The 20,208-nt window shown below is 44.7% G+C and overlaps 1 protein-coding gene across 4 annotated transcripts in view; it reads right to left on the reverse strand.

The window, feature by feature from the left end:
• Positions 1–2,928: 2,928 nt before the first annotated feature.
• Positions 2,929–20,208, reverse strand: part of EPB41L4B (erythrocyte membrane protein band 4.1 like 4B) — a 141,803-nt gene continuing 124,523 nt past the window's right edge. For 2 of the 4 annotated variants that reach the window (XM_040237352.1, XM_040237349.1), the window contains exons 23-26: positions 19,400–19,516; positions 17,091–17,159; positions 6,741–6,886; positions 2,929–5,596 (exon numbers count right to left, since the gene is read on the reverse strand). In XM_040237352.1, the coding sequence (XP_040093286.1) occupies positions 5,527–5,596; positions 6,741–6,886; positions 17,091–17,159; positions 19,400–19,516 (402 nt within the window). In that variant the 3' untranslated portion in view covers positions 2,929–5,526. Of the gene's footprint in view, positions 5,597–6,713; positions 6,887–17,090; positions 17,160–19,399; positions 19,517–20,208 lie in introns of all 4 variants that reach the window. The other 2 variants (XM_040237367.1, XM_040237360.1) reach the window with 2 other exon arrangements.

The following is a 20,208-nucleotide window of genomic DNA, read 5'->3' on the forward strand; positions in this document are numbered from 1 at the left end:
TTATTGCCAAATTCAGACTTAAATTGAAGAAAGTGGGGAAAACTACTAGATCGTTCAGGTATGACCTAAATCAAATCCCTTATGATTATAAGGTGGAAGTGAGAAATAGATTTAAGGGACTAGATTTGATAGACAGAGTGCCTGATGAACTATGGACGGAGGTTCATGACACTGTACAGGAGACAGGGATCAAGATCATCCCCATGGAAAAGAAATGCAAAAAAGCAAAATGGCTGTCTGGGGAGGCCTTACAAATAGCTGTGAGAAGAAGAGAAGTGAAAAGCAAAGGAGTAAAGGAAAGATTTACCCATTTGAATGCAGAGTTCCAAAGAATAGCAAGGAGAGATAAGAAAGCCTTCCTCAGCGATCAATGCAAAGAAATAGAGGAAAACAATAGAATGGGAAAGACTAGGGATCTCTTCAAGAAAATTAGAGATACCAAGGGAACATTTCATGCAAAGATGGGCTTGATAAAGGACAGAAATGGTCTGGACCTAACAGAAGCAGAAGATATTAAGAAGAGGTGGCAAGAATACACAGAAGAACTGTACAAAAAAAATCTTCACGACCCAGATAATCATGAAGGTGTGACCACTCACCTAGAGCCAGACATCCTGGAATGTGAAGTCAAGTGGGCCTTAGAAAGCATCACTACGAACAAAGCAAGTGGAGGTGATGGAATTCCAGTTGAGCTATTTCAAATCCTAAAAGATGATGCTGTGAAAGTGCTGCACTCAATATGTCAGCAAATTTGGAAAACTCAGCAGTAGCCACAGGACTGGAAAAGGTCAGTTTTCATTCCAATCCCAAAGAAAGGCAATGCCAAAGAATGCTCAAACTACCGCACAATTGCACTCATCTCACACGCTAGTAAAGTAATGCTCAAAATTCTCCAAGCCAGGCTTTAGCAGTACAAGAACTGTGAACTTCCAGATGTTCAAGCTGGTTTTAGAAAAGGCAGAGGAACCAGAGATCAAATTGCCACCATCCGCTGGATCATCAAAAAAGCAAGAGAGTTCCAGAAAAACATCTATATCTGCTTTATTGACTATGCCAAAGCCTTTGACTGTGTGGACCACAATAAACTGTGGAAAATTCTGAAAGAGATGGGAGTACCAGACTACCTGACCTGCCTCTTGAGAAACCTATATGCAGGTCAGGAAGCAACAGTTAGAACTGGACAGTTCTAACAGTTAGAACTGGTCCCAAATAGGTAAAGAAGTGCATCAAGCCTGTATATTGTCACCCTGCTTATTTAACTTATATGCAGAGTACATCATGAGAAACGCTGGACTGGAAGAAGCACAAGCTGGAATCAAGATTGCCAAGAGAAATATCAATAACCTCAGATATGCAGATGACACCACCCTTATGGCAGAAGGGGAAGAGGAACTAAAAAGCCTCTTGATGAAAGTGAAAGAAGAGAGTGAAAAACCTGGCTTAAAACCCAACATTCAAAAAACTAAGATCATGGCACCTAGTCCCATCACTTCATGGGAAATAGATGGGGAAACCGTGGAAACAGTGGCTGATTTCATTTTGGGGGGCTCCAAAATCACTGCAGATGGTAATTCCAGCCATGAAATTAAAAGACGCTTACTCCTTGGAAGGAAAGTTATGACCAGCCTAGACAGCATATTAAAAAGCTGAGACATTACTTTGTCAACAAAGGTCTGTTTAGGCAAGGCTATGGTTTTTCCAGTAGTCATGTATGGATGTGAAAGTTGGAGTAGAAAGAAAGCTGAGCACCAAAGAATTGATGCTTTTGAACTGTGGTGTTGGAGAAGACTTTTGGGAGTCCCCTGGACTGCAAGGAGATCCAACCAGTCCATCCTAAAGGAAATCAGTCCTGGGTGTTCATTGGAAGGACTGATGTTGAAGCTGAAACTCCAATACTTTGGCCACCTGATACAAAGAGCTGACTCATTTGAAAAGACCCTGATGATGGGAAAGAGTGAGAGCATGAGGAGAAGGAGATGACAGAGGATGAGATGGTTGGATGGCATCACCGACTCAATGGACATGAGTTTGAATAAACTCTGAGAGTTGGTGATGGACAGGGAGGCCTGGTGTGCTGCGGTTCATGGGATCGAAAAGAGTCAGACACGACTGAGTGACTGAACTGAACTGATATGATATCATGAAGATGCTAAAAAAAATACAGATTATATTTTAAAATGGTTAACATGGTGAATTTCAAGTTTTTAAAAAGCTGTGATCTTTGAGATGGTGAAAGAAAGATAAAGGTGACGCCAGAATATTCTTGTGCTATTCTGGGGGTATAAATTTTTGGATAAATTCAGGTGGGATCTTCCAAATTCTCTAGGACCTAGTTTTTAAATTCTTCAAACATAAGGATCTCCTATGCAGGCTACAATCCACAAACTCAGGGTTGCAGGATTCCCAGACCACTTGCATTAACTCCCCACCCCCGTGTCCACCGGGCTTCCCTGGTGGGTCAGACAGTAAAGACTCCGACTGCAATGCAGGAGACCCAGGTTTGATCCTTGGGTTGGGAAGATCCCCTGGAGAAGGGAATGGCTACCTACTCCAGTATTCTTGCCTGGAGAGTTCCATGGACAGAGGAGCCTTGGAGGTCGGCAGTCCATTGGGTCACAAAGAGTCAGACATGATTGACTGACAATTTCACTCTCCCCAGGTCCACCAGGAGTCTGTGGCCCACAATTTGGAACCCTTGCTCTGGAATGATTATGTCAGCAAGCTGATTTTTCTTCCTGGACATATGATGTATTGTGTGATTGTACGGCACTGTTATTTTGGGTTTAAGTATATATTTTTTAAAAAGGTGAAGTGACTATACCAATTCATTTTTATCACTATGTATCCACCCAACACAGTATTATCTTCTCAGGTCCCAACTCCAAGCACCCAACATACATGTACATAGGCAAATAACAGGACAACTGCTGAAAGGATGGAATCCTCTTGATTTTACTGGTTAGAGTTGAGCTGCCAGAGGTACTGGGTTTTCATATACAGTAACAGCCAATTGTTCGTGATCAGACTTCAGTGACATCGACCTTCGGAAACATCTGTGACGCAGCGGGGTGTGGAAGAAGAAGCAGCAGGCTCAGAGCCTCCTGAGAACAATGGCAAAAAACCGCATGCACCCCCCTCCTCAGACGCAAAGCCAACCTGACGCGCGTATGTAACACTGCGTTTCCCTGCTTCCTCAAGAAAACTTCAGTTTTGCCCTGGAGGTTTCCATCAGAGAGCAGGAGGTGACGAGCAGAAGACGCAGAAAGCAGGTTAGAAGAGGAGGGGTCGGCAGGACGTGACAACCCGAGGCACAAACACTTCCCCCATATTGTACAGGAACACATTTTGTATCATGTGCACAACATAAAGAACAGCGAAAGCTGTTTAAATACAGCCAGGCATCGGGTAGTATGGAAGGGGGTAAAAGTTCCCAGATACCACAGTGGCCCCCGACAGCTTCACCAATAGAGCAGACAGCAGTGCAAACCATCAGTGAGAAGAGTGTTAGTCTGTGAAAGGCAAGCCAAGCCCTGCACGTTTGGACAGGCTCTTGACATCATGACACCACACCAAGGTACAAACGGGGCTGATGTTTGTAATGATGACTCATCAAGAAAAGGTTAAATACTCTCCAGTGAACTGTTTACTAAGGCAGGGAAGTGCGTATATATTTTAGAAAGATTTCCCTCAAAAAATATTAAAATTTTAAAGATTCATCACTTAAAAGGGTTAATCCTCTGTTATCTGAATATTTGCGTACATTACCTCATTTCACAACAATGCTAGTCAATGAGGCATTGCTTTTTTTAAATATATATATCATTAGTATCAAATTATTGGCACCATTCAGATTTAAGGAGAGGGAGAGGAGAGCAAAGTATACAATACAACATAAAAATACAATTCTGATACAAATATATGAGATCAATCCCACTTAAGTGGTCATAAGAAATGGATGGATATTTTACACACAAGGAAATACAGCTACTAAGTCATCACATGGAAAAGTGCTCAGCTTTGCTAGCAATTAATGAAATAAAACAACCTTTTAAGAACAACTATACGTACTTATTAAACTAGCAAAAATAAATAAAAATGGCAAAACCCAATACCGGCAGAACTATTGGTAAATAGAAACACTTATACATTGCTGGTGGCGTCAAAAATTGTAGAGGGGATTCAAGCATTCAGAGAGGATGGGAGGTTGAACTTGATGACCTTTAAGGTCCTTTCAACCAGGAGACTAGATCTTTCTAGAAAGCAATCTGACAATATGAAACAAGAGCTATAAAATACTTCATGCTCTTTGACCTTGTCATCTCTCTTTGGAGATACTCCCAAGGGAAGAATCCAAAGGAAGAAACATTTTATTTTTACAAAGACATTCATAGCAGCACTATTTATGAGAATGAAAAATAGGATATAACTCAAATATCTAGTAATGGCAACAAGTGAGGTTAACCACATTACATGAATACAAAGAAAGTGTAAGTGGTGAGAGCAGGATCAGTGTTGCAAAGAGAAGATATGTGTTAGATGGAGGAAGTAATCAAAGATTATGTACACACTGATCATCCTGATGGAAGAAATGGGTGCCTGTGCATCGAGAAAGCGTGGGAAACCATTTGGAGGGCTAGTTTGTGGTTAGGGGGTTCTTTTATTCCTGCAAAGTTGTTCAAGTGCATAAGAAAAATTTAAAAACACATTTCTTGAAACTATATAAAAAAGAGCAACGTTTCTTCTGCTCAAGCTTCTATCAGCAGGACATGAGTTGATCAGCTTTAGAGATCATTATCCTTCATGGAACACCCAAATGAATCCTGCCATCAAATCCCTTTGTAAGGATTTTGAGACAATTTCAACTACTTCAGACAATTTAAGTTTTTACTTTGGGTTCACTAATAAATTCTATGTATCCCCAATAATATCATAACCCCCAAATTCACAAGTTAAATTACATTTCTGATTAAGCTGAAATAACTTCAGTCCTGGTGATTGCAACTCTCCTTTTTTAGTTCACCTACTTGTGTCTGAATAAAAATGAATGTTAAAGACTTTATAAGATCTGTGCATTTATCAGTGTAAATGAAAAACCAGCAGTAAAGAATTATTCTCTCAGTAAAAATGACTCTTTAACAAACAGTCAAAGCTTGGTGCAAGTGTCAGTCATACAAAATCACATGGTTGAGACTGAGAGCAAAGGATTCCATGCCATATTAACCCCTGTGAGTATTAATATGTACACACAGGTGCTTCTGAAAAGGAATCCCGGTTTTCCCATCTTTCTTCTAGGCTTACCAAATTTTGTCTCAACTACATTGAGTAGTAGGAAAACCTCTAATACTCAGGAGACAGCAAATAACTTTTCCAATAAAAGTCAAGCCAGAGGTTGGCTTTGACCGGCCATGGAGACCTGGGCGAACAGAGCACACGTTTGTATGCTGTGCTGCAGCGAGCACACCAAGCCCGAAGAAAGAAAACGGACAGAAGGCACCATGCCCTCCTCCAGGCAGCCAGGGGAGAGTTTCACAGTTCGGTCATCAGCAGTCTTTTCATCATTTTCTCTCTCTCCAGTTCCTGCCGGAGTGTCTCTGCACTGAGAAAGAGGAGGTGACAAAACGGTGAGATACATGCTCAAAAATGGTAAGAGCAGCCTCAGTTTAAATGCCATTTCCCAAGCCCAGCTCTTGACTTGCTCTTTCAGGCTCCTTAAGGAACCCCTCCATTTGCCAGCCCTACAATGACCTGAACTTGGCTGCCTATGGATTTCCCCCACCAGACTTCAGCTTCTGCAGGTACCGCTCCTCAGAGGACTGCCTGTTATATACACCATTCCTCTCTGAACCCTCAGAGCTGAACGTAGGACCTGGCACATAGCACCCCCTCAGCAATGTGAAAGTCAAAGTGTTAGTCGCTCAGTGGTGTCCAACTCTTTGCGACCCCATGGACCACCAGGCTCCTCTGTCCATGGAATTCTCTAGACAAGAATACTGGAGTGGGTAGCGATTCACTTTTCCAGGGGATCTTCAGTTTAATCTGAAATACGATATAACTCAAATATCTAGTAACGGCAACAAGTGAGGTTAACCACATTACATGAATACAAAGAAACTGAAAGCGGTAAGAGCAGGATCAGTGTTGAAAAGAGAAGATCTGTGTTAGATGGAGGAAGTAATCAAAGATTATGTACACACTGATCATACTGATGAAAAAATGTGCGCACGTGCATCGAGAAAGCACGGGAAACAATTTGGAGGGCTAGTTTTGCTCACTCTACATCCTTAGCACCTAGAATAATACTGTCTAGCCTTTGATGCAGAGAGGGCAATGGCAAGCCACTCCCGCACTCTTGCCTAGAAAATCCCATGGGTGGAGGAGCCTGGTAGGCTGCAGTCCATGGGATCGCTAAGAGTTGGACACAACTGAGCGACTTCACTTTCATTTTTCACTTTCATGCATTGGAGAAGGCAATGGCAACCCACTCCACTGTTCTTGCCTAGAGAATCCCAGGGATGGGGGAACCTGGTGGGCTGCCGTCTGTGGGGTAGCACAGAGTCAGACATGACTGAAGCGACTTAGCAGCAGCAGCAGCCTTTGATGACCTTTCAGTAAATACTTCGAGAATACATGAAGAAAAGCATGAATAAGAGTCGCAAACATTGTTGCAGATGTGACAACGAGCCTGAGCCTGGCTTCCCTGTCACCAGAGTTACCTGTTGGCACCTGCTGATCTGACACACCTGGTTGCTGGAGAAACAGGCTTCCGAATGGTGTAGATGGTCTGCACTGCGGACACGGTCTCTGTCAAGGGCCTCAGGGTCGCTGCAGGAATCAGTGGGGAAGACTGGCCAGGACAGCACTGTAATTTACTGTCTCTAAAGTCTGCCTGGAGGGGAAACAGAAAAGAGGAAGTCAACCTCAATTTGGGTTTCATTTTCATATTGTCAGCTGTTTCCTCAGCCTTACCACACAGTCCCTGTCATTTTTTAATAATAGTTCATCAATAGCCATGTATTAAATCATTTTATTTAGTGCCAGCCACTATACTAAGCACTTTACATGTGTTACCTCTTCACAGTCTTTAAGGGGGAGGTCATGTTTCATCACGTTAGACACCATCATTTATTTATTTTATTTTTTTTACTTTACAATACTGTATTGGTTTTGCCATACATTGGCATGAATCCGCCACGGGTGTACATGAGTTCCCAATCCTGAACCCCCCTCCCACCATCCTCCCCATATCATCTCTCTGGGTCATCCCAGTGCACCAGCCCCAAGCATCCTGTATCCTGTATTGAACCTAGACTAGTGATTCATTTCTTACTTGATAGTATACATGTTTCAATGCCATTCTCCCAAATCATCCCACCCTCTCCCTCTCCCACAGAGTCCAAAAGACTGTTCTATACATCTGTGTCTCTTTTGCTGTCTCATATACAGGGTTGTCATTACCATCTTTCTAAATTCCATATATATGTGCTAGTATATTGTACTGGTGTTTTTCTTTCTGGTTTACTTCACTCTGTATAATTGGCTCCAGTTTCATCCACCTCATTACAACTGATTCAAATGTATTCTTTTTAATGGCTGAGTAATATTCCATTGTGTATATGTACCACAGCTTTCTTATCCATTCATCTGCTGATGGACATCTAGGTTGCTTCCATGTCCTGGCTATTATAAAGAGTGCTGCAATTAACATTGGGGTACATGTGTCTCTTTTAATTCTGGTTTCCTCGGTGTGTATGCCCAGCAGTGGGATTGCTGGGTCATAAGGCAGTTCTATTCCCAGTTTTTTAAGGAATCTCCACACTGTTCTCCACAGTGGCTGTACTAGTTTGCATTCCCACCAACAGTGTAAGAGGGTTCCCTTTTCTCCACACCCTCTCCAGCATTTATTGTTTGTAGACTTTTGGATCGCAGCCATTCTGACTGGCAGACACCATCATTTATAACCTGCACCAGTTTTTGCACATGCCACAGAGGAAAAGTAACCATTCAAACTCTGTCAGGCCCACTAGTATAATATCTACTCTAATTTCAGAGATGTTAGAAGGTGGAAAAATGCACATCTTGGAACTGACTTTTATGGAAAAGGAAACTGAGGCTCAGAGACGTTAAATAATCTTCTCGAGGTCACACAGTAAGAACTAAGAACCAGTATTTAGAACCAAGATTCTAAATGGGGAGAATCTTTATCTTTGAGAGTCCTGAAAGACTACTGCTGAAAAATATAAGCCCCTGTTTGTTTTACAACTGTCTCCAGAGACAGAACTGAGCTGGCCTGGGCTGGAGCAATGCCAGAGAACTGACCATAAGAACAGAGCGTCACAGAGTTGCTGGCGTGTGATGTTTGCCACAGGGGGCTTTCACAAATGCTGGGATGTAGTGGTCACTTGTGTGGTTCCTTAGATAATGCTGGCTCATTTCTTTCCAGGGACATGGCAGGATTACACTTCCCCAGCCTACTTTTAAAAATGTTTTTTAATAAATTTTTATTTATTTATTGGCTCTGCTTCCTGGCATGCGGGATTTTAGCTCTCTAGCAAGGGATCAAACCTATGGCCCCTGCAGCGGAAGCACAGAGTCTTAACCACCGGACCCCCAGGAAAGTCCCCCTCAACCCCACTTTGAAGTTAGGCATGGCCAGTGCCTTACTTTAGCCATGGGAATGAACCACCATGTTTTATTTCCATTGGAAGAGTTAAGTGCTGGTGTGCGATTTGTCGCTTCTTTCCCCACCTCCCCCCAGCCTCTGTGACCAGCAGTGTTTTAGAGGGCAGCTGCTCCATTAGCCAGGGTCCCAGAAACAAAGCAACACAGAGCAGAAGGCATAGCCCACCCATGGCAGTCATGCAGCATGAATAGGAAATTCACTTTGTCATGTAAAGCATGGCTGAGTCCAGCCTTCCTGATACAGGAGCTGGGGTAAGACGTTATTTTGTTGCTTCAATAAAGTGGGTGTAGGTTGGGCTTTTGATGCCAATTTTGACTCTTTCTGGAAAAAGAGGGAAATGTACTTACATACAAAGGCAATTGCAGGGAAGGTACCAGGGCCTTAGCATGAATCAAGGCAGTGGCATCAAACTTTACTAACAGTCATTATATTCCTCACTGCCATGCACGCAAAGTAGAAAAAAAAGAGCCAACCTCATTTAAGAATGACCTTGTGCTCTAAGTCACTTCAGTCATGTCCAACTCTTTGCAACCCCATGGACTGTAACCCACCGGCTCCTCTGTCCGTGGGATTCTCCAAGCAAGAATACTGGAGTGGGTTGCCATTTCCTATTCCAGGGGATCTTCCCGACCCAGGGATTGAATCCACGTTCTCTTAAGCCTTCTGCATTGGCAGGCGGGCTCTTTACCACTAGCACCACCTGAGAAGCCCAAGAATGACCTCAGGGAGCAGTGAAAATTACGATTATTAAATATCAACCCTGAGTACTACTCTTCCTAATATTTGCTGAACGAAGAAATGAATGAACCAACATTTGCTGGAACAAAGCAGGTAACATAGGGACAGGCCAGGTTAAGAAGAAGATCATGGCACAGAAATCTGACCAGAGTCAGGCAGAGGTCCTGATCTTAGACAGACCGAGGCCCTTGGCTGACTATCAAGTAGACTCAACAGGCTCAAATACAAGGTAGGAACTGGCTTCAGAACCAACCAAGGAGTCTGGTTGTTGAATTCAGGCTCAAGGTCAATGCTGGATCAACTACCAGAATAACTGTATGGAGTTCCCTGGAGCTGTTGAACTCCCCCTTGACTGTGGACAGGATAGGTCAGGGAGTCTCTGGAGAGGCCACCTCTACAGCAAGGTCAAATATCTTGACCTTGGTAGGGAGGAAAAGAGAATATGATGCACACGAGGAAGAAAATTAGGAAGCTAAAGCTTATGAATTTGGCTTCCATTACCACTGAGCTGTTGGTATTAATAACTTGCTAATTATAATCTCCAGTTTAGTCCTCTCTCCTGATACAGACTTGGATATCAAACTGCCATAAAGCAAAAGGCAAAAGAAAAAGGAAAATGAGAAAAGGAAAGATATATACATCTGAATCCAGAGTTCCAAAGAATAGCAAGGAGATAAGAAAGCCTTCCTAAGTGATCAATGCAAATAAATAGAAGAAAACAAAATGGGAAAGACTAGTAATCTCTTCAAGAAAATTAGAGATACCAAGGGAACATTTCATGCAAAGATGGGCACAATTAAGGACAGAAATGGTATGGACCTAACAGAAGCAGAAGATATTAAGAAGAGGTGGCAAGAATACACAGAAGAACTATTCAAAAAAGACCTTCATGACCAAGATAATCACGATGGTGTAATCACTCATCTAGAGCTACACAGCCTGGAATGCGAAGTCAAGTGGGCCTGAGGAAGCATAACTATGAACAAAACTAGTAGAAGTGATGGAATTCTGGTTGAGCTATTTCAAATTCTTAAAGATGATGCTGTGAAAGTGCTGCACTCAATATTTCAGCAAATTTGGAAAACTCATCAGTGGCTACAGGACTGGAAAAGGTCAGTTTTCATTCCAATCCCAAAGACAGGCAATGCCAAAGAATGCTCAAACTACCGCACAATTGCATTTATCTCACACACTAGTAAAGTAATGCTCAAAATTCTCCAAGCTAGGCTTTAACAGTATGTGAACCAAGAACTTGCAGATGTTCAAGCTGATGCAGAAAAGGCAGAGGAACCAGAAATCAAATTGCCAACATCCAAGATCATAGAAAAGCAAGAGAATTCCAGAAAAACATCTACTTCTGCTTCATTGACTATGCTAAAGTCTTTGACTGTGTGGATCACAACAAACTGGAAAATTCTGAAAGAGATGGGCATACCAGACCACCTTACCTGCCTCCTGAGAAATCTGTATACAGGTCAAGAAGCAACAGTTAGAACTGGACATGGAACAATGGACTGGTTCCAAATTGGGAAAGGAGTATGTTAAGGCTGTATATTGTGACCCTGCTTATTTAACTTATATGCAGAGTTCAGTTCAGTTCAGTTCAGTTGCTCAGTCGTATCCAACTCTTTGCAACCCCATGAATCATGGCACGCCAGGCCTCCCAGTCCATCACCAACTCCTGGAGTCCACCCAAACCCATGTCCATCGAGTCGGTGATGCCATCCAGCCATCTCATCCTCTGTCATCCCCTTCTCCTCCTGACCTCAACCCTCCCAGTATCAGGATCTTTTCCAATGAGTCAGCTCTTCTCATCAGGTGGCCAAAGTATTGGAGTTTCAGCTTCAACATCAGTCCTTCCAATGAACACCCAGGACTAATCTCCTTTAGGATGGACTGGTTGGAACTCCTTGCAGTCCAAGGAACTTTCAAGAGTCTTCTCCAACACCATAGTTCAAAAGCATCAATTCTTCGGCACTCAGCTTTCTTTATAGTCCAACTCTCACATCCATACATGACCACTGGAAAAACCATAGCCTTGACTAGATGGGCCTTTGATGACAAAGAAATGTTGCTGCTTTTTAATATGCTGTCTGGTTGGTCATAACTTTCCTTCCAAGGAGTAAGCATCTTTTAATTGCATGGCTGCAATCACCATCTGCAGTGATTTCAGAGCCCAGAAAAATAAAGTCAGCCACTGTTTCCATTGTTTCCCCATCTATTTCCCATGAAGTGATGGGGCTGGATGCCATGATCTTAGTTTTCTGAATGTTGAGCTTTAAGCCAACTTTTTCACTCTCTTCTTTCACTTTCATGATGAAAGTGAAAGAGGCTCTTTAGTTCTTCTTCACTTTCTGCCTTAAGAGTGGTGTCATTTGCATATCTGAGGTTATTAATATTTCTCCCGGCAATCTTGATTCCAGCTTGTGCTTCTTCCAGCCCAGCATTTCTCATGATGTACTCTGCATATAAATTAAATAAGCAGGGTGACAATATACAGCCTTGACATACTCCTTTTTCTATTTGGAACCAGTCTGTTGTTCCATGTCCAGTTCTAACTGTTGCTTCCTGACCTGCATACAGGTTTCTCAATAGGCAGGTCAGGTGGTCTGGTATTCCCATCTCTTTCAGAATTTTCCACAGTTTATTGTGATCCACACTGTCAAAAGCTTTGGCATAGTCAATAAAGCAGAAATGGATGTTTTCCTGGAACTCTCTTGCTTTTTTGATGATCCAGCGGATGTTGGCAATTTGATCTCTGGTTCCTCTGCCTTTTCTAAAACCAGCTTGAACATCTGGAAGTTCACGGTTCACATACTGCTGAAGCCTGGCTTGGAGAATTTTGAGCATTACTTTACTAGCGTGTGAGATGCGTGCAATTGTGCGGTAGTTTGAGCATTCTTTGGCATTGCCTTTCTTTGGGATTGGAATGAAAACTGACCTTTTCCAGTCCTGTAGCCACTGATGAGTTTTTCAAATTTGCTGAAATATTGAGTGCAGCACTTTCACAGCATCATCTTTTAGAATTTGAAATAGCTCAACTGGAATTCCATCGCCTCCACTAGCTTTGTTCTTAGTAATTCTTCCTAAGGCCCACCTGATTTCACATTCTAGGATGTCTGGCTCTAGGTGAGTGTGAGTGATCACACCTTCGTGATTATCTGGGTCGTGAAGATTTTTTTTTGTACAGTTAGAGTATTCTTGCCACCTCTTCTTAATATCTTCTGCTTCTGTTAGGTCCAGACCATTTCTGTCCTTTATTGAGCCCATCTTTGCATGAAATGTTCCCTTGGTATCTCTAATTTTCTTGAAAAGATTTCTAGTCTTTCCCGTTTTATTGTTTTCCTCTATTTCTTTGCCTTCATCACTGAGGCAGGCTTTCTTATCTCTCCTTGCTATTCTTTTGAACTCTGCATTCAGATGGATATAGCTTTCCTTTTCTCCTTTGCTTTCACTTCTCTTCTTTTCACAGCTATTTGTAAGGCCTCCTCAGACAGCCATTTTGCTTTTCTGCATTTCTTTTTCTTGTGGATGGTCTTGTTCCCTGTACAATGTCATGAACCTCTGTCTATAGTTCATCAGGCACTCTGTCTATCAGATCTAGTCCCTTAAATCTATTTCTCACTTCCACTGTATAATCATAAGGGATTTGATTTAGGTCATATGATGCAGAGTACATCATGTGAAATGCCAGGCTGGATGAAGCACATGCTGGAATCAAGATTGCCAGGAAAACTATCAGTAACCTCAGATATGCAGATGACACCACCTTTATGGCAGAAAGTGAAGAGGAACCAAAGAGCCTCTTGATGAAAGTGAAAGAAGTGAGTGAAAAACCTGCTTAAAACTAAACATTCAAAAAATGAAGATTATGGCATCCGGTCCCATCACTTCATGGCAAATAGATGGGGAAACAATGGAAACAGTGACAGACCTTATTTTCTTGGGTTCCAAAGTCACTGCAGATGGTGACTGCAGCCATGAAGTTAAAAGATGCTTGCTCCTTGGAAGAAAAGCTATGAAAAACTTAGATAGCATATTTAAAAGCAGAGATATTACTTTGCCAACAAAGGTCCATCTAGTGAAAGCTATGGTTTTTCCAGTAGTCATGTATGGATTTGAGAGTTGGACCACAAAAGCTGAGCACCAAAGAATTGATGCTTTTGAACTGTGGTGTTGGCGAAGACTCTAGAGAGACCCTTGGACAGCAATGAGGTCAAACCAGTCAATACTAAAGGACATCAATCCTGAATATTCACTGGAAGGACTGATGCTAAAGCTGAAGCTCCAGTACTTTGGCCACCTGATGGGAAGAACTGACTCATTAGAAAAGATCCTAATGCTGGAAAATATTGAAGGCAGGAAGAGAAGGGGACGACAGAGGATGAGATGGTTGGATGGCATCACCAACTCGATGGACATGAGTTTGAGTAAGCTCCAGGAGTTGGTGATGGATAGGGAAGCCTGGTGTGCTGCAGTCCATGGGGTTGCAGAGTCAGACACGACTGAGCGACTGAACTGAACTGATCCAGCTGCCCATTCGCTATTTCCATCCAGGCATTTCCAAGGCATTTCTAACACATCATGGCAAGAGGCAAATTCATTATCCCTCCTGGTTCAGTCTTCCCTAAGATTTCCTTGTCTCAGTGAATGCACCCACTCTCCATCCACATTCTGCAAGTCAGAAATCTGAGAGCTCTTTCTGGCCCTTTCTCTCCCTCATCCAATCCAATTCCTCACCAGCCTCTTAAATATTTCCCCGATCTGTGCACATCTATCCACCTCCACCATCAACAGCACTCAGGGTCAAGCTCTCTGCCTTCTTTCCCTTGAACTACTGTTCGAGGTTTCTAGAGGACTGCCCAGAGTCCACACTGCCTGAACCCAGCTCCTCTCACTGCCATCACAGGGATCATCGCCAAACGCAGCTGCCCTGTCCCTGGCCTGCTTAGAGTACTTCAAAGGCTTCTCACTGAAGGACTCCCCATCTGAGCTCAGCCAAGCATGGCTGCGCCCTGCAGGGTTTGTCCCTGCTTTCCTCCGCTTCCTCCTCTCATGCCCCACACCCTTGCTTTCTGCCGTCTAGGCCCACTAGCCTCAGCTCAGTCCCCTGGAGGTGGGATGCCCCCTCTGCCCCAGGACTCTGGCTCATGCTGCTCCCTCTGCCTGCTCTAGCTGCCTTCAAGCCACTCTTGCCCAGTTCTTCAAAGTCCCAGCATGGTTTCTGACATTGGCTTCCTGCTCCATCTTGGCCCCTGGCTTTTCAGGAAGGGCTTCCCTGGGTGTCTCACAGCACTGCCAAGGCTGGGCAGCAGGCCAGAGTGCCCGCCATGGCCAGCAGAGGAAGTGGAGCTGGAGCCTCCAGCTAGGGAAGCTGTGACCAGCCAAACTGCAGGGGCCAGATGAGTATCTGGCAGCAGCACTGAATGCCTGGCCCAGCCCCTGTGTCTCTGCCCTCTGTTCCTTAAAAGACAGGTGCTGGAAGCTGATCAAGACCATAGTGCAGACTGTTCTGCATGTGTGCATGCTAAGTCGCTGCAGTTGTGTCCACTCTGTGTGACCTCATGGACTGTAGCTCACCAGGCTCCTCTATTCGTGGATTCTCCAGCAAGAACACTGAAAAGTGGGTTGCCATGCCCTTCTCCAGGGGCTCTTCCTGACCCAGGGACAGAACTCACATCTCTTATGTCTCCTCCATTTGCAAGCTGGTTCTTTACCAGTAGCACCACATGGGAAGCCCCATGGATTGTTCTAGAAATCTGCTTTTGTCTCTGCACGGACTGTTGAACATGTTCCCAGGTCTGTTCATCCTCAGACCTGAATCAGCCACCACTCATGCCCTCCTGTTCATATGGCTGAAGCCATCTCAGGTAGTGACAATCAGCCAGCCCCTGAGACTGCACCCAGGGGTAGACCAGCTACCCCTAGGGCACCACACAGCCTGCCCAAAACAGCCTCTAGACTGACCTTTGGAAGGAACCTCAGGGACCATGTGGTTCTAGGAATTGCAAACTCTGATCCCTGGGAGGAAGAGGGAGGGAGAGGAAAGAGGCATGCACAGGTGTTCAGTCATACCCAACTCTTTGCAACTCCATGGACTGTAACCCCCCAGGATCCTCTGTCCATGGGATTCTCCAGGCAAGAATACTGGAGTGGGTTGCCATTTCCTTCTCCAGGGGATCTTCCCGACCCAGGGGATTGAACCTGCCTCTCCTGCATCAGGAGGCAGATTTTTTACCACTGAGCCACCAGGGAAGCCTCAGGAGAGAGAGGAGGGAGCCTAAACTCCCTACTTCTGCTCATCAGAGAGTGAGCTTCTGCACAAGCTCTTAATTAAAGAAAAAAGTCGAGGAGTTGAAGAGAATCTTGAAAATCATCGAACTCTCTCACTTTGCAGATGAGGAAACTACAACATTTAAATGTTTAAAAACATTTCAGCAGTTTGCAGAGTTTAAATAAGCTGCTCAGTGACACAGAGAGCCATGGCAACAGGAAAGCCGGTTGTCATGACTACCTGCTCTTGTTATTACACCACCCTGCCTCTCCAGCATTGAGGAACAACAATTGTACTTGACATTCGTGGGATGGTCTGTGCATGGTCGAGTACTTTCAAGTTCTTGATCCCTTTTGACCCTTGCCTCAACCAGATATGAGGAGGAGGATGTTCTTATTACTATTTCCACTTTAAATAAAAGGAGACTGGTACTCAGAGTGGCAAAATCTTAACTTAAAATCATAAGTCATACCATTATCAAGATGCAGATCCAACCCCAAAGCACTGAAAACAGAGTCTGATAAATGCACGTACATACATGTTCATGGCAGTATTATTCACAGTAGCCAAAAAGTGGGGAGAACCCAAAACCCATCCATGGATGGATAGATCAACAAATTGTGGTATATAAGTGCAATGGAATATTATTCCTCCATAAGAAGAAATAAAATACTGATACATCCTACAGCATACATCAGTCTTACAAACATGATGCTAAGTGACAGAAACTAGACATAGGTCACATAGTGTGTGATTCCATTTTTATGGAATATCCAAATGAGGCAAATCCAAAGAGACAAAATGCAAATTGGTGGCTGCCAAGGGCCAGAGGGAAGGGGAAAAGGGAATGACTTCTTACTGGGTATGAGATTTCCTTTGGGGGTGATGAGAAGGTTTTAGAATTAGAGGTGGTAGTTGCATGACCCTGAATGCACTAAATGCCACTAAACTGTCACTTCAAACACTGTTAATTTTATGTTACATGAAGCTCACCTCAATAAAATAAAATAACTAGAAAATGCTGACCCCCCCAAACCCCAACTTCTTTTCAGCCTCACAGAGTTCACAGTGATCAGAAGACGCTGTTGGTGGGGCTTCCCTGGTGGTCCAGTGGTTAAACACCCACCTTCCAATGCAGGGGATGCAGGTTTCATCCCTGGTCCAGAAACTAAGATCCCATATGCTTTGGGGCAACTAAACCCGTGCACCACAACTAGGGAGAAGCCCATGAGCTTAAAAAAAAAAAAAAAATCCTGCATGTCACAACTAAGAAACAATGCAGCCAAAAATAAATAAATAAACACAAGCTGTTGGCATTGTCGGCTGGCAATCCATAGGAAAGCATGCCACCTGGGAACTATGTCTTAAAACACAGATCTGTTTTCCGGATCTACTTACGGTAAACTGTGGCCCTGTTATGAAAGGATCAGGAAAAGGGGTCACTGTATCAGCCGGGAATGTTTTTATCTTCAAAAAAGAGACAGAGAAGAGTGTTACTTTCAGATTAGAAAACAAAGCTTTGAAATCTTTGGCAGCACACTTTTAAACTGAAGGATACAGGAGCACACACACCAAGCCTTCCTTGCTTGCTGAGGAAGTAAACCAAGGGCCCCTACGAGTGTTGCCTAGCGGCTGTATCTGAGCCTGGAGTTGTGCCATAGGGCCAGGCCTCTGCAAGGAAGACAGGCTGGAGTCTTGTGTTTGCAGGACACCTACACTGCCTCACCCTGACCATAGCCAAGGGGTGTAATGAGGAGGCGAGGGCAACATGGGGGCCTGCTGATGGCCCCTCTGCAGCTGTGGGGAATGGACTAGACGCCACTGATAGGGGACAGAGTCTATCAGAGTGGACAGAGTACCAGGAGGCCTGGACTAATCAGGCCAGGAGGGCTCGCTGTCCGTTCACTTTAGTTGTTGGGCTCTCTATAAACTCTGGGCAATAGAGGGAAACCTCAGGGGAACCCGGGTAAGCCTGGAAGACTCCTACCACCCTGGCCTTGGGGACAGAAGGCATGGTGATCACAAGTGCCCTGTGCTGGCATCTGGAGAGGGTGGACATCCTGCAGGATCAGGTAGTGCCAACTGGCCATCAAGAGCCTTTGCTTCCATTTCTTTCTCTTGGGTCATTTCATCTTTGGCCTCCTAGAGGCCTTTGGAGGGGAGGGGTGGGGAGGGGTTATGTTTCTTTAAGCTGGCCTCAAAGACTGCCAGCAGGCCCAGGGTCTTGATGACTGGCACTAGCTTTGTCTGTAGCCTCGGGGTACAGAAACTGCCTGCTGGTGAATGCACATTGTTCCACTTCCACCAGAGGGCTGCAGCCAAGACACCAAGGCCACCACTTCCCACGTGCAGTCGCTTTAGTGTCTTTCAGGGTCTTGCCTACGGACAGTAGTTACTTGATGGCTTTGAGTCATTCTAATAGGGGGTAAGATAGGGATTCACAGGAACACATCAGATCAGACCCAAATCTGCTGAGGATTTCTGAGGGAGTTGAGTAGGTCTCAACTTAACCCATCTAGAAATGACAATGTCCTTGCAGTGGGCACTGAGATGTCTAACCCAAGCCCACTCACCCCTTCCCCAAACTCTCTTTTTAAACATCTCAAAATTCCCTTGGACTCAGGAGCCAGTTCACGTTCCTGGTAGTGACTACCTGCTGTGCAGCAAATAAAGCACTAGGGGAAGCCTTACTCCTTGTGAGGCTTAATGGTTCAACGCTGTGTGCTGAGACCAACAGAAATGTGAAAGTAACATACAGAATAAACTCAGACCATCATGAAATAAAAGGGAAAAAGAGGATTATTAATGCTATTAAAGAAATGTGAGAGTTGGCAACGTCAAAGAGTTATTTTATACCTGCTCTAAAGAAGAAAAAGATATTCCAACAGTTACCCTCTGGGTTGCTGAGCTCTGACAAAGCACATACACTCTCCTGATGGTGTTGTCGTTGGTATCACCACGTTAGAATGGGGACAAAGCCAAAGTTGCAATATTGAACCCAGCAGGGTCCAGCCTGAAAAAATAAAGCCCCTGATGCACACGTTATATGTGTTCCCTGGAACAGTGACAAACTGGAAACAAAGCACACATCCTGCAGGAAAGAGTTTGTTAGGTAGATGATGGACCATTCACTTGATGGAATACATAGAACGTGGTACCAAGAACAAGCTAGAAGCAATACAACATTAAGCGAAAAGAGGCAAATAGTAGGTGATGCTATGATTTAACTATGTAAAACTGTGAGTGAATATAAATAAATATTAGAAGGAAACATGCAAAAATGGAAAAAAAAAAAAAGTTGTGCCAGGTTGGGATTACAGGAGATTCCTTTCAAGTCATTATGTAATTCTCATATCATCATCTTGATAAACAGCAGGAAAAGATGAGTTAAAAGCTTTTGTTTGCAACAGAAATGCAACTACGAGTGTTCTCTCTGCGGAAAGCATCTATGCACATCATGGCTCTAGGAAAACAAACTCTTCACAGTTCTTGAGACCTACAGAGAAAGGGGTGGGACCACAGTCGTGAGTCCCAGTTTGACCAGGGCTGGTTGGACTCCAAACTCTGCGTCCATCCTGGAGTGACAGCCCCTGCGGCCCGGGCTCCTCCGGGGTCCGGTGCTCGTGCACACCCCTGGGGCTGCCACCTGGTGCTCCTGCCCGCCTCACCTCTCCTGGCCAGGCCCCTCTCCCTGCCAGGGTACCTACCAGCCTCGTTTTGATTGGAGGGTGCATGCAAACTCCAGTGGTCTCTTCCTTCATGGGGAGAGAGAGTGGAGGAGAACAGCGAGAGTGGGCACAGTGGGGGGCGCTGGCGGGCTCTGCCTGCTCACGAGGAGAGGAGAGAAGGGGAGGACGAGGTGGTGAGAGAGGGGAGGAGGAGATAAGGGAGGGGAAGGAGGGAAAGACAGCACAGTGCAAGATGGGTCTGTCAACTCCAGTTTGCTCTCCAGCCAGCCTCACCCACAGCCTCCTTCCAGCCTCTGGCCACCTGACTTCTGGTCCCTCCCGCTTCCCTCTTCTCTCTGCCTTCTCTCCTCCTCCCCGGCCCTCCTCAGTCTGCTCCACTGTCTGGGCAGAAGGACCCATCAAAACTCTCTTGCCAGGACTGGCAGGTGGGGGCCATCTCCTGCGCCAACCGCACAGGACCAGTATGCTGTTGAGGATGCTAAAGCACTGCCCAGGCCAAGTCAGAAAGAGCTCAGATGAATCGGTGAAGACGGCCATGGGGGCAAAATGAGCAATGGCCACACGCTTGAGAGGGTCGGCCTTCCATGCCCAGTGGCCTCCTACACTCTGCTAAATAAGGATCCACATTACGGTGGATAGGTGAGTAGAGAGCTCCAAGAAAGAGGTATATCAGTGAGGAGAAATACAGAGTTCAAGACTGCATCTGTCACAGCTCTTTATCTGTGTTCAGAAGACATGCTGGCCATGAAGACATGCTGGCCATGATCCCCCTCCCACATCTACGGCCCCAGGCCTTGGCGTCTCATCTAGGCACTCAGGGGAAGGGG

Source organism: Oryx dammah, unplaced genomic scaffold (genome assembly GCF_014754425.2).
Source record: "Oryx dammah isolate SB20612 unplaced genomic scaffold, SCBI_Odam_1.1 HiC_scaffold_1, whole genome shotgun sequence".
Lineage (NCBI taxonomy): Eukaryota > Metazoa > Chordata > Mammalia > Artiodactyla > Bovidae > Oryx > Oryx dammah.